Source organism: Thunnus maccoyii, chromosome 12, assembly GCF_910596095.1.
Source record: "Thunnus maccoyii chromosome 12, fThuMac1.1, whole genome shotgun sequence".
Taxonomy (NCBI): Eukaryota; Metazoa; Chordata; class Actinopteri; order Scombriformes; family Scombridae; genus Thunnus; species Thunnus maccoyii.
This window is the reverse complement of record NC_056544.1, coordinates 7,759,050-7,773,674: the sequence shown is the minus strand read 5'-3', so window position 1 is coordinate 7,773,674 and position 14,625 is coordinate 7,759,050. Positions and strand designations below refer to the sequence as shown.

The following is a 14,625-nucleotide window of genomic DNA, read 5'->3' as shown; positions in this document are numbered from 1 at the left end:
TAAAGTGGGTGTGTCGTGCAGGTCTGCAAGACTGCAGATAGACTCTTCTCAGAAAGTATGCCTTCTTCCATAAAAGGGCTCATCAGGGATTACTCCCGTGGACGCATGGGAATAAACAATAAACTTGCTGACTGTGAAGCGTCAGTGTGCTGAGATGTTTTGTCTGTGCAAGAATAAGAGTGCGTGAAAGAACTTATCTTGTCTGTGCTTTGATGATTTCAGAACATTTTTAATCAGAAAGCAGAGGCAGCTTTTCTTTTCGGCCCCTCCGCCCACATGCATGTAGAAAATCAAGAAACGAGTCAGATGCACACTGGAGCCATTTCATCTCACTTAATGAAAAGCAGCTGACGTACATCTTGGAGGCATTTTGCATTCTCTTTCTGTAAAAAGTCTATCCTTTCTGTGGAAGAAGAAGGGGGTGGTGTGGGTGGGGTTTCAATACATCTGGTTCACTTCAGAGCCCAGACCTGACCTGAACATAAAAGTGAAAAAAGGAGGGGAGGAGGGAGGATGATGGGTGTTCTTCACTCCCTTTTCCTAGGAACCGGGAGGAGACACAGTGCCATCTAGCGCTCTTTGGGAAAGATCTTGGAGAAGACTTTGGAAAGAGTTTTTTGCGGGGTGCATTGGGGCATTTCCATGGAAGGAGGCGAGAGAGAGAGAGAGAGAGAGAGAGATAGAGAGAGAGGTGTAGGCGTTGTACAGTGTGCATTTGGCAAGGTGTTGATGGTACGGTTGCTGTGGACAAATGGATGTGTATGTGTGTGCTCAGACTGTGGGACTGCAGGGGAAGGCCTGGACTCACATTTTCCACTGAGATCACTGTTTCAAGGAGAAAAAGTTGCTCAGAGTGCAGAGAAGCAGGCAGGGAGGGAGGGACATCTGGTAATGATCCGTGTTTATTAGCAAGCTCTCATAATAAATCTACTGGATTTTTGGCGTTTTTTTTTTTTTGGGTGGGTGGGGGGGTGTAACTGTAATTCGTGTATGTGGAGGTGTCTCAATGCCAGTCTTCATCAGAAATAGAGACTCCATAAAAATTCTCGAGAAATTCATTAGTCAAGCAGTTGGGAGTGTTTTCAGATACCAAAGCGATTTTGTTCAAAGATATAAATCTGCTGTGCAACTTTTTTCTTTTTTTAAAAAAAAACCCCTTTACAGTCCTGAAGCTGGCAGGAGGGTCTGAGCTCACTTAATGAGCTCATTAAGATACAATTATTTCACCAGGAAGACACAAGGATAGGGTATGTCCTCAAGAGATCAAGATAAAACGCAAAAAATAACACACACTTCCTAAAGCGGAGAGGTTCTGCATAGTGTTTTGGGCACGGCCTGTTGGCAGACAGGAAAGCAGCACGAGTTTCCACAGGATCCAGACATTTAGTGGAGAAGATTAGTAGCACATCTGAGTCAGATTAAGAGAAAGTAAAGCTGAGTGCAGCCAGTGTCTCCAGTCTGAAGATACTAGATTATTACTGTTTGTTTTTTAAACATCTTGCAACATTTACCATGCTGCTACATCCATGTTCCAGGCTGAACTCCCTATGAATGGTGAGGGTGTAAAGTTAGAAAATATGATTCAAAAGTTGCTATGCATAAGTGACTGTGGAAACACAAGTATGGAACAAGGGAGGAAAAAAAAACAAAAAACAGAGCTCTTCTTTTCCAGTGAAAAACATGAAAGTCAGAGCAGCACACATGGAAGAGATTAATCACTGTGTTCCTGTTACAATCTTACTGGGGAGTTCTTTTGCTTGAGGTTCAAGTTGTAAGTTAACATGCTGTGCAAAATGCTGTGAACAAATAAAGATCAGCTACAGGGACATGATTAAAACTTTTAAAAAGTGGTGAAGAATGTGCTTTGTCATGGTTTACACCACTTCAGATACTGCGAGGCGCCAGTCAAAACATCAGGAAATTGCAGACCAATCAAGATTCCGAACCACGCCAAATAAAGTTAATGACCGGATGGGCCGGATGGACTTCCGCTGCAGTAGTCCCTCATCAATCATCTCTACTCTCCTTAGATATCTTTTGAAGAGTCTTGCTCCAGTCTGCAGTAAAGAAGAGAAAGTATGATTGTTTCCTTGAAAACTGATATAACAAAGCAGTAAGTAGATGGATAAACTGAAGGGTCCTATTCATTTGGATTCCCATAGACACACATGTAGAGCAGTTCCTCACAATACATGACCATGGGTAAAAATGGTTAATGGTGAGCTACTGCCATCTAGTGAAGCCTTCTTTTATTCTGATACAACCTTGTGACAACATGTTTTTCTCAGAAGTAGAAAACAAGAATTCTCTCTTGCAGCTTTTTTCCTAAAATAAAGTCAATCAACATGCACGAGGTGTAACCAAGGTAATTTAATCTTAAATTCATAAACCTTGCAAACCACAGTGGGGATATAAAAGGCCCAGAGAAATAAAGTTATGTCATGTTGAAATAAATGGTGTCAGATTTTTAAATTTGCACTCTCACAATATTTGTCTTTCAGCATATTTACAGAGCTAAAATTTGCACTTGTATCACTTTTGAGGCCTTTCAAAAAATATATATTTTCAGTAATATTACAGCTCATGAACATACAGTATCTCACCCAAATAACATCTGCTGTAACATCCGAACATCATCATGCATGACAAAGTGATGAAAGAAAAAACTCAAGCCTGTTGGGGTCTGAGGAAGAAAAAGGACACATTTTCTTGTGCGGATGTTAAACGGCTTCTGTGACTACATTTACTTTACAGTGAAGAAGAAATGTGACTTTTCACCTCCACTTCAGCAGCAACTGTACATTGTTCCATATTCCTTCATGTATTGCTTTGTTTAATTGGTCCGTTTCAATTCTAGTAGCCACTCTGTCAATGTTTCAGTATGTGTTTGCCTTCATGTCTGACTCAGTTCATGTTAGAGTGACTTTTCAGGTGCCTCCTCAGGTGGTTCAGACAGGTGTAGGTCTTGGGACAGATCTGGCAGTGGTACGGTCTCACCCCTGAGTGGTTCAGCATGTGCTGCTTTAGCACGCTGCCATCTGAGAATGCTTTCCCGCACTGAGAGCACACGTACGGCCGCTCTCCAGTGTGCACGCGCATGTGCACGGTTACCTTATGCGCCATTGTGAAACCTTTGCCGCACACTGTGCACTTGAACGGCCTCTCTCCTGTGTGGGTGAGCCTGTGGGTGCGCATTGCACCCATCTGGGAGAAGGCCTTCCCACAATCCGGGCAGACGTGCGGCTTCTCGCCAGTGTGAACCCTGGTGTGACTCCTCAGTCCTCCCGCTGTGGAAAAACACTGTGAGCAGTGAGTGCACTGGTACGGTCGTTCTCCTGTGTGAGTGCGCATGTGCTGCTTCAAGTCGTAGCGGTTTCTGAAGCCGCGACCGCAGACGAGGCAGCTTTCTGGCCTGTCGTCGTTGTGACGCAGCTCGTGGTTGGAGAGGCATTTCTCAGACAGGAAACACTTGCCACATTCTTGGCACTGGTAGGGTTTCTCATGGTCAACTCTCTGATGGTACTTGAGCTCGCTGATCCCGGGGAACGTCTCATCACAATACCTGCACCTGAAACGATGGTTGGGGCTGTATGGAAGCTGGTGCTCGGTCATCTGATGGTTCCTCAGCAGGTGGGCCATCTTGAAGGTCTTCCCGCAATGAGAGCACTCGTATTTTGTCAGCAGCTGCACACACTGGTGTCTGACACGTTCATGTAGAGACCTGAACTGACATCCACACTTGGTGCAAATGTGGGCGGCGTTTTTGCACTTCCTCTTCCTGTGTCCGGACAAGTGAGCCTCTGTGCGGAAGGCTTTGCCACACTGCGAGCATTTGTAAGGCTTCACGGCGGTGTGGAACCTCTGGTGTTCCAGGAATTCAAAACGATACTTAAAGCTCCTTCCACACAGCGGACAGTTGTGAGTGACTCGTCCTCGTGGGTAGACCGCTTTGACGGCCATTTTCCTCGAGGACATAGATGTTGAGGAAGTCCGATGAGCTGAGCCACTTTTCCTGTGTTTACCTCCACTCATTAATTTGGCGGTGGTCTCCATTTCGCCGACCTCTTCATGCCGTTGCTGATGTTTGGTCAGACACTTGGAGGAGATAAAGCTCTTTCCACATTGCTTACACTGATAGGGCTTATCATGATCCACCTGCTGATGATACTTCAGGTCACCTATTCCTGAAAAGCCTACCCCACAATGGCTGCACTTGAAAAGGCGGCTTTGAACGTGAGTCAGCAGGTGTTCCTTTAGGCTGCTGGACTTTTGGAAACTCTTTCCGCAGTGCCCGCAATCGTAGTTACGGCCCCGTTTCGGGCAGTGGTGTCTGAATTTGTCCAGTGAAGTTGGAAAACTGTTCCCGCATTTAATACAAAGGTACGCAGCATTTTTGCACTTCCGTAGCCTGTGACCGGCCAGCAGCGTGGCTGTTCTGAAAGCTCTCCCACACTCAGAGCAGTTGTAAGGCTGCAGCCCGCTGTGGACTCTCTGGTGTTCGATGAGGACTGAGTGATGCTTGAAGCATTTGTCGCACTCAGAGCATTTATGCATTCCTGGCTGCTGTCTCCGACGGGGAGACGAGGAGATGTCAGTCCTTTTCGGCGATTCAGGAAAGTCGGTCGAGGTGGAAGGGTTTGTAGACAGCTCTTCGTCAAACATGACTATCTGAGGAACGTCGTTGTTTTCATCATCACAAGCACTAGGATGGGAAGCGATGGCCACTTCCAGCGACGGGGGAAGAGACAGAGAGGGAATGAGAAGATCATCCGACTGAAAAGGAGCTGTGTGGAAAATATGAGGAGAAAATGATCAATATAACAAGTCTCTCACTTCAACAAATATACTTCATGTTGACTAGTTTATAGTAGATTTTGCACACACCAACAGTATTCTTTGCCAATTTTCCATGGCACTGTTTGCTCTGGAGAAGAAATTTGAGGTCTTCTCCATTCGAGACACACTGCATGTACTCCTCTAGGACAGAGGGGGCAGCACTGATCCAGGATGCAGTCTATAACAGAGAGCCACAAAAAACAGAGAGACATTTTTTAAGTGCTAAGTAATTCATCAACTTTATTCTCTCATCTTTCAGCTCATCTTGTCTGTACCTGCTTGAAATCTGGTATTGGCAGCAGCTCCTCCAGCCTGGTGAAGAATTCACAAACCAGAGTCTCCAGTGCCGTGTCGAAGTCAGGACCATACTCCACCGGAAACACATTCTGTCAGATCAAAATACATAAATATATAAAAACTAACATTTAGATCATGACATTCACCTTCATGATCAGACCAAATTTACATGAGTCTACAACTTCTACGTACTGATATGTAAAATACTGATAATGCAAGAGATTAGTGTCGTAACAACTGTTAGCTAGTGCTTAATAGATTAGACAAATCTGATAACTGATTTTTCTTTTAAGTAATTTATCAAGCAAAAATTCAAATAGATTCTCTAGTTCCAGGTACACAAATGCTACACTTCTTTTCTCTTTGTTATATAATTGTAAATTTGATATCTTTGTGCTTTGGATTGTTGGTCAGACAAAACAAATACTGTATCTTTAGACATCAGCTTGGGAACTTGTAATGGGCATTTTTCCACTAATTTCTGTCAGATTAATCCATAATGAAATTTATTTTGAGTTGCAGCCCTAAACAGCAGAACTCTTTAGCAGTTCATATTATTTACCGTTTTATCTGGATGCAGTTTTATAATCATTTTACCTTGAGAAAATGTTCTCTGCCATCAGTGTCTTCAATGAGGCCTTGTACCAGCTTCATAAAGTTTGCTTCCGGTGCTTCAATTACAGGATCATTTGTCTAGATTGCAAAACAAGACATGACAGTAAGATGAGTTTAATGCAACACAATATTAATAAGTGATCCATAAAAACAAGCCGACAGTATCAATCACCTCCTCTATGCAAGATGAGCGGATTCTGTTAAGGTGACTCTCAACAGCCTTCAGATCTTCAGGGTGCTCAGAGCGCAACAGTTCAAGAGTGGTCTAGAGGAAACATAATTCAGATTTTTAATCACAATATTTGCATATTGTCCTTTACAGTGTTGACTCTTTGGGTTTTATTATTTGAACAACTCTTTATATACACACAGCCATCCTAAACTACTCCCCTCTCTGCTGCAACATGGGATTATACTGATGCTTTCCACCCTATGATTCCCCCCCTTCTCACAAATAACTCATAACTGGTTAAGAATGGCACTATATAATTATTATTGTTCTGCACAATGTATAATAATAATAATTTTATTTATTTAATCATATTTCATTGTATAATCATTTCAAAATGGATGACAAACTATTTTGCAATAGACCACATATAATTATTGCACAATGTATAATAACGTTTTCTATTTTATTATTTAACTATTCTATTTTATTCTATTGTTGTGTGTGATGTGTGCTGGACGGTGCTGTTGTAACACTTTCATTTCCCTCAGGATTAATTATTTCTTCTTCCAACATTTCTGATCACTTACCCTCGCTCTCAGGCCCAACGAGAGCAGTCTCCCCTCTCTTTTACTCATCAGCTCAGGAACTGCATCTGTTACCATGGACACAAACTCCTCCAGTTTCCCATAGTGCTTTATGTTCCTCTGGCGCACCACTTCCCACATCACTGCTGACATCAGTCTTAGTGGTGGGACCAGAAGTGCTAGTGATGACAGGGGGAACTCTAAAGAGTGGAAATGCCAAGAGTTTGACAGTTTGCTAAATTTAAATATTGAATTGTGTTCTGTTTCTAAATAAAAATCAATAAAAGCTTCACCTTTCCACTTTGTTACACAAGCACTCTCAATCCTCAGTCACATAAGCACTTTCCCAAATTAACTCATCTTTATTTCAATCTCTTCTTTCCCTCAAACCTACAACAGTCACTCAAATTACACATTTCTATGAATCTATCTTTCTATCTATCAGTCATGGTGAGAAATATGAAGACAACAGCAGCAAATCTTGCAGTAATGCTTAGTAATGACAAAGTATAAAGAAATTTAAGAGTCCTTATTGGATACCACAATAGCACAAAGTGCAGCAACATGTCAGTAAAAACACATGATCATTTATCATTTGGCTGCTCCTAATTATTTTACCAGTAGATGTCACTGGTGAAGTCTGTGTTAAATGAGGCTTGGGAGTTATCTTTTGGTGATAAAATTGGCTGCGAGGTTTCAATGTTTCAGAAAAGCCTTGTTTCACCATCACTATTGTTCACTTTCTTCTAGTGTCCCTCCATATAATGCACTGGCTACTGTGTGAAATAATGTACAGTCTATGTGTGAAATACAACACTGTAGGTGCCGTTATCACCAGGCTTGTGTGCACCACTACTGCAGCTTGCTCCAGCCCCTCTTTCATGTTTGTTGCTCGTTGGTCCTCAAATGTTAAAATCTCATATTTGTTATATTACCACTGCATCGCTCACTATTTGAAATTGCAGTGAATAGCGAATCGATAAATGGGACGTGAACACTTTACATTCGTAAACAGCTAACTGTTAGCATAACGTTAATCACTTTATTTTAAATTAACCTGGACCTTTCAAACTGTCAGCCATAACGACCTAGCGGTGTTGCGTCTGATACATTTGTGACAAAAATAAAAAATGAAAACTGTTCGACCTCTTCTCCAAAAATTGAGCTACTGTTACCGTTTATGCCCACGGCAAAGCTAACGTTATCAGCTAGCCACAAGGCCGCTGGCGTCGCCTGGTCAAACCGGCTTTTATCGGGCAAAACAATTCTCGTTCCAGGGATTAGTCGAGGCCTGTTGAGCCTTGACTAATCCTTCGCTTGAGCTACTCGGCTAGCCGGATAACAGGCGAAAAATACACAATTATGCCGAGCTACACATGCTAATACATACCCATGTCGTTCATTTTGGAATACTTTAATAGCGATGGAAGGTAGAACTGTTACAGCGGAAAATCTTTCATTGTTTCGGTTAGCGTGTTAGCTAACAGCATACAGGGCTTCAGGCGCCAACTTCTTCCTGAAACACGTTGTTCATTATGGGGAGCGTTGGCCCGTCAGTGTCACTTTGTAACGGCGACGCTCGTTTTGCTTTACGAGGCAGCGCGGAAAAAGCGATTCTACTTAAAATCAGATGCACCGCCCCTCTGGACAATCTAAAACACAAAATCTTCAGAGGAACATTTAAGTATGATAAACTGTATTTTTTTTTATGTCTCGCAGTATTTCTCAAAAAACATCAAAACAGTTTTAAAAAGTGACAAGTACTGACAGAATACTTCTGTTTAACAATAAAACCACTTGGTTACTAACACGCTCAATAAGTAATTGAAAGAAGAAGAAAAAAGAGGCCTTCTCTCGAAATTATGAGATTTGAATTATTATGAAATTTCTGGGCTTTCTCATAATTACAGGAGTTTTATTTCTAGGTGTATTTTTCTCAATTGTCTAATTACATTTTTAGACCACATATGTTGATATTGTGTTCAGTGGTGGAAAGTATCTAACTACATTTACTCAAGTACTGTATTTAAGTACAATTTTGAGGTACTTGTACTTCCATTTGATGCGACTTTCTACTTCCACTCCACTACATTTCAGAGGGAAATATTGTACTTTCTACTCCACTATTTATTTGACAGCTTTCGTTACTTTTCAGATAAAGATTTGACACCATGGATAATTTAACACATTGATAAGATGAGACCAGTGGTTTCCAACCTTTTGGACTTTTGACGTCTTACAAAAAGCAGTGTGTAGTCGGGGTCACATTTCAGATGTCTGTGAGTTGTTAACAGCTCCACCAAATAGTGATTTTTCCCTCTAAACTTCTCACATGGTTTGATTTCAGTAAATGTTCAAATGATTAGGGAAAAAATCCAAAAACTGAAAACAGATTTGTGTATCAGAACTTTGTTTTTTCTTCTTTCCCATTAATCATCTCACGACCCCTCAGATATATCTGGTGACCCTTTGGAGGGGCCCGACCCCTAGGTTGGGAACCACTGGACTAAACTAGCTAACTGTATATAAAGTAGTTGAAACTAGCTCCACCTCCAGTAGCTACAACAGTAACATGCTGCTCTAACACTGATGCCTCAGTATCAATAATCTAATGATGTCATATATAATAATATATCAGTCAGAGGGACCAAACCACTACTTTTACTGCAATTAACTCCATTTTGCTGCTAATATTTAGGTGCTTTTACTTAAGTAGGATTTTTCATGCAGGACTTTTACTTGTAATGGAGTATCTTTACATTGCTGTATTGGTACTTTTACTTAAGTAAATGATCTGAATACTTCTTCCACCAATGATTGTGTTAGACCACAACAGGATGTTTCATGTTGGATTTAAGTGAAATTCTGCTGCTGTCAAACAAATTGTCTATTTCCATAATCTGACTTACTGTTGCTGAATGACACTGAATGACACTGATACTGGCAAGTAATGTTAACTCTTGGAGGAATTAAGTGTATTCACTGACAGTAGAAATGTAGGCACGAGGAGAACCTTTCCTCAGAGACTATTTTAACATAAGGTTTAGGACATTAGAGAAATATTACACACTTATAAGTCAGGCCCAACAATCGCACTTAAAGAGCTTGTACTTTGAACAGATCTAACAAAACAGGGAAAACAATCAGTCAGTAAAAACAACAACTTTTGCAACACAGTCCTGAAAAGAGAAGTTGAGTGCTAAACTCATTACACTGCATACGGTCAACACCACAATCAGTACAGGCTAGTTACGTAAATATAACATTCATTTGAGAACGAGTCATATGGAAATCAACAGAATCAGACCGGCTATGTTTGGATCACACTGTGAGATTTTAAGTGCCTCTTCAGGTGATTGAGGCACGTGTAAGTCTTTGCACACAACTGACAAGCGTAGGGTCGAACCCCTGTATGGTTCATGGTATGTTTTTTCAATTCGCTGCCACGTGAAAATCCTTTCCCACATTCAGAGCAGACATACGGCCGTTCCCCGGTGTGCACACGCATATGAAGTGTCACTTTGCTCGCCATGGTGAATCCTCTCCCACATACGGTGCATTTGTACGGCTTTTCGCCCGTATGGGTGCGTCTGTGTATCTGCAGCTCGCCGGCTGAAACAAATGCCTTGCCGCAGTCAGAGCATAGATAGGGTTTCTCTCCAGTGTGGGTCCTTATGTGTATGTTTAGATTTCCTGACACGGAGAAACGCTTCCCACAATACGTGCACTGAAACGGCCTCTCGCCTGTGTGACTACGCATGTGAAGATTCAGGTCATGTTTGTTTTTAAAAGCTTTACCACAACGCACACAAATCTGTGTTCTCTGTTGTCTGTGGCGCAGTTCGTGGGCTGTCAAACACGCGACAGAGCTGAAAAACTTCCCGCACTGCATGCACTGATTGGACAGCTCTGGAGGATGAATCTTCTGGTGGGCTCTCAGTTCACTCATAGTGGAATACACTTCCCTGCACTGTCTGCATGTAAAGATCCGGTTCTGGGTGTGAGTCAGCTCATGTTTACCCAGCAAGTACATTTTCTTAAAGCTTTTCCCGCAATGAGAACAATCAAACTTTTGGACATTATGAACACACTGGTGTCTAAATTTTTCCTGTATGGATTGAAAGCTGTTTCCGCATTTGATGCAAATATAAGCAGCTTTTGTGCACTGTGTCCGTCTGTGAGTGGACAGATCAGAGGTCCTTCTGAAGGCCTTTCCGCATTGAGAGCACTTGTAAGGATTTTCTCCGGTGTGGAGCCTCTGATGCTCCAGGAGCTCGTAACGGTAAATGAAGCACTTCCCACACTGAGAGCATTTATGTGCAACTCTCTGCCGTGGAGGGCCAATCGTAGAGCCGGACAATACAAGGCTTTCAGCAGATGTAGAGGGAACTTGGGAGTTGGCAGAAGGTTGGTTATCCTGATCAACAATTGGAACATCAAGAATACTGTCACTGCCTCCTTTTGTTTGTTCTGCACTGCAATGATTGAGAGTCTGTGTCCATCTTGCATCCTGTATCTCCATATCTCCTTGCTGCTGAGGGGAAATCCTGTCAGATTCTCTTTGGTTATCAGATGTTACTGTGCTGACTTCACCATCTTTGGGACTCAAAGGACAATTTTCTGGACTGCAATCATCCTCTGTCTGATAAGATGTGTTGGTGTCCCTCAGCGAAGGAGGGAGGGATAACGATGAGAGGAGCTGCTGCTCTGATGGGGAGGGGGCTGTTTGTAAAGAGAAGATTAAAAAGCTTTAAAAGATTATTAAATGAGATTTTGTGCATTTACTAAAAAATATACATATACTAAAACATTTCACAACCTGGAACCTGGAATGTTTTCCATTTTTTCTTGATACATGATGCTACAATTAACAGATTATCAAAAAAATATTGCTCTTCTGCAAAATATTGCTCTTCTGCAAACTCAGCAGTTTGGAGAAGAGCTGGTATCTCAGGTAAACAGACTTACCACTGGCATTCATCTCGGCCAATTGTCCTCTTTGCATCATACCTCTGAGCAGTACTTTGAAGTCATCTGCTTTGGATGCACACTGCATGTACTCATCTGGCACAGAAGGTGCATCGCTGATCCACATTGCAGTCTTTATCGGATAAACAAAACTATTAGTATGCTGAAGCAGGTAATTCTCTGGAAATGTGTTGGAAAATGCAATTCTTAAAGCACTAACTGAGGTCACTCTACCTGTTTAAAGTCTGGAATAAGCAGCATTGCGTCCAGTCTGGTGAAGAACTCACAAACCACTGTCTCCAGTGCTGTGTCAAAGTCAGGCCCATACTTCACAGGAAACACATTCTGTCAGGTGGAACATTTCAACACAAAGGATGAATGTGAAGTCTTGTGATGCTGCATGTTTTTATGTTTGTATGAACTAACTGTGAGACAAAAGCAGAGACACACCTTCAGGAAGTGTCCTCTCCCTTCAGGGTCCTCCAGAAGTCTCTGAACAAGCCTGACAAAGTTGGCCTCAAGAGCTTCATTTGCTGAATGAGCCTGAAAAATTATATATATATATATATATATATATATATATATATATATATATATACACATTTTAATAAACAGATCACTTCTTAAACAGACAATAAGCAATGTCAAACAATGAAAAATGTCACACACCTGTCTTGAGCTAGTTGGCAGAAGGCTGTCCAAGTGTGTTTTAACACTTTTGAGATCCTCTGACTGTTCAGAACATAACATCTGTAAAGTCATCTGGAAAATACATTGAACAGTCACTGACAATAAGGAAAAGTGAAGAATGGCACTGTGTCAGTGCCAGCTCCTCCATGTCCATCCAACACATTGAAATGCAGGGTGGAAATAAAGCAGGAATAACAGTAAAATATAATAACATTCAATTCTTTTGAACATGACTATGTTTGTTTCAATATATTATTTGTTTTTTGCACATTTTTCCATCTAATGGATCATTTACAAATGTGACTTCTTTAAATTTGAATGTGAATTTTGAATGTTTATTTGCGCTGAGTCACAGCAGTTTGCAAGTCGAATCAATTCAGGATCATACCTTCAAGACAAAGCAAAAGTGTGTCATGAGAAAATAAATAAATAAAGTTTAGTGATTTGATTATAAACAGGCTGCTAGAATGGTGTACACAGCAGCAACAAGCTTAGAACAAGCAGTCACCACTTACTAGCGACGCATGTCATTATCAGGCAAATATCAGCAGCCAATTACCTTTGCTCTTAAGCCCAGAGTGAGCAGCCTCATCTGTCTGCTAGTCAAGATGTCAGGGATGGCTTCAGTCACTAAGGACACAAACTCCTCCACTTTCCCATAATGCTTTACGTTCCTCAGGTGAACCACCTTCCACATCACGGCCGACATCAACCGCAGAGGAGGAACCAGCAGCCTCAGTGCAGACATGGGCAGGGGACCCTCTGCAAAGACAAACAAGAAGCATTATTATTCCTGCTTCAGAACAATGTACTGATCCACTCAGCGAAACCATGCTGTCACATGAGATCTATACCAAACTGTACTATCACCATATTGTCAGAAAGTTGATGATTATTCATGTTTGTTTATCTCTTTTATAGTGTATGACAGCTGCCTTCTTGGCCAGGTGTCTCTCGAATAAGAGAATCTAATCTCAATGTTACTTTTACTTTTTCAGGAGACTTAAAAGAGCAATATTAACTTTGCTAAATGAAGATCAAAGTGTCATTAAAAGTATCATTTAATAAGTTATTCTCTTTCCATTTTCATTGGGTGTGTCCAATGTTAGTATTTTGAGAAGTTTTATCATGGACTCTCTTCTGTATTATCATTAGTTACAATGATAAACTGGGGCTTAAAAAGCAGAACTCTTACTTAGCAGAGTCATAGACGTGAAAAAAATTCTTCTGGTCGTTATTTCCCCAAAATTAAATAAATGTTGTATAAACTGCAATGGCTTCTTCTCTAGTATTAAATCTGTCTAAAATAACTGCAGGAATGATGAACTGTTATCACTTTAATAAGTCAAAACACGGAAGTTAACGTTAGCAAGCAGGCTAACAACATCAAAACAAACCGACACGGCGCCTACAAAATAGAAAACGTTACCCATTTTATTCCACCGAAGAGCTGTAACAGTTGAGTGGACACTGAGGAATGTTTCCTAGTTAAAAAGCTTCTTCTCCCCACAACGAGTGGCTGTGAAAACGAGTTTTTAATCAACACCTCGCTGTCAAATGCAGCTGAACACCACTTCCTGACTCTACTTCTTCGTGTCATAATTTTAGGTTGACACCTTGTTGCTCTACCGCCGCCCATCGTCTAACTTCTCTCTAACAGTAACCAGATAGAGATGTAATGTTTTAGGAACAACAATCTCCACATCATTTAATAATTTTCATTATTCATTTAAACAAATATAAAATTAATTAATTTTGTTGTTTTTATTAGTGGCAGGACAAAAGAGTAAACAATCACACAGCAAACATTAAAAAAAATCATATCACAGGATTATAGTGAAAATATATTGTAATGTAATATATTGTATTGTAAATATACTGTAATGTAGTTGTGATATGTACTGATACAGGTGTGAAATCACACAGTATATACTCACTTAAAGGACTGACAAGAATTTAAGTTAAGTAAATTAAATAAAATAACTGGATCATTTGGATTGTCCTCAGTGAAATCTGAAATGAACAAAGTTGATTCCACTTGTAGATGAAGTGGAAGAGAGCGATGAATAACAGTTAAATAACAACGCATTTGTTACACTGTACATGGTATACATCAAGTTCAACACTTACTATGTTTACTTCACATGAAAGTATAAAATATGACGGTGCAGATATGAAAATGGTTTAGCTAATTCATTTGAGTTTTTGCTTTGAAATTATAATATATAAGCTATACTACTAAATGACATGTTGCTAACTTAAATATAATAGATGAACAGTATGCTCAAAATTATATACAATTACAATTTGAGTTTGTATAAAACAAATTTATATACTAAATATATATTTATGTAATTTGTGTTGATGTTTTTTTGCTTTTTGTCAAACTGCTGATTCCAAAGTCAAGAATGAACCCTCAAGCTCAAATAAAGTAAAAGTATTTAAGTATTATCAGAAAAATGA

General features: G+C 40.6%; 2 protein-coding genes across 3 annotated transcripts; both read right to left on the bottom strand.

Moving 5' to 3' along the window:
* Positions 1–2,355: 2,355 nt before the first annotated feature.
* On the bottom strand, positions 2,356–8,543 carry LOC121909228 (zinc finger protein 420-like). Of its 2 annotated transcripts, none has more exons than XM_042429682.1 (7): positions 7,895–8,543; positions 6,508–6,704; positions 5,921–6,013; positions 5,731–5,826; positions 5,112–5,222; positions 4,885–5,014; positions 2,356–4,784 (listed from the first exon to the last, which is right to left on the bottom strand). In XM_042429682.1, exons 1-7 carry the CDS (start codon positions 7,905–7,907, stop codon positions 2,905–2,907), a joined length of 2,520 nt encoding a protein of 839 aa, XP_042285616.1. In that variant the 5' UTR covers positions 7,908–8,543; the 3' UTR covers positions 2,356–2,904. The 2 variants fall into 2 exon arrangements, with proteins under 2 accessions (XP_042285616.1, XP_042285615.1); XM_042429681.1 differs by lacking the exon at positions 7,895–8,543 and adding an exon at positions 7,568–7,855.
* Positions 8,544–9,452: 909 nt separating this feature from the next.
* LOC121908663 (zinc finger protein ZFMSA12A-like) lies at positions 9,453–13,752 on the bottom strand. The gene is made up of 7 exons (XM_042428866.1): positions 13,592–13,752; positions 12,722–12,924; positions 12,142–12,234; positions 11,923–12,015; positions 11,707–11,817; positions 11,473–11,605; positions 9,453–11,226 (listed from the first exon to the last, which is right to left on the bottom strand). Exons 1-7 carry the CDS (start codon positions 13,593–13,595, stop codon positions 9,815–9,817), a joined length of 2,049 nt encoding a protein of 682 aa, XP_042284800.1. The 5' UTR covers positions 13,596–13,752; the 3' UTR covers positions 9,453–9,814.
* Positions 13,753–14,625: the final 873 nt, after the last annotated feature.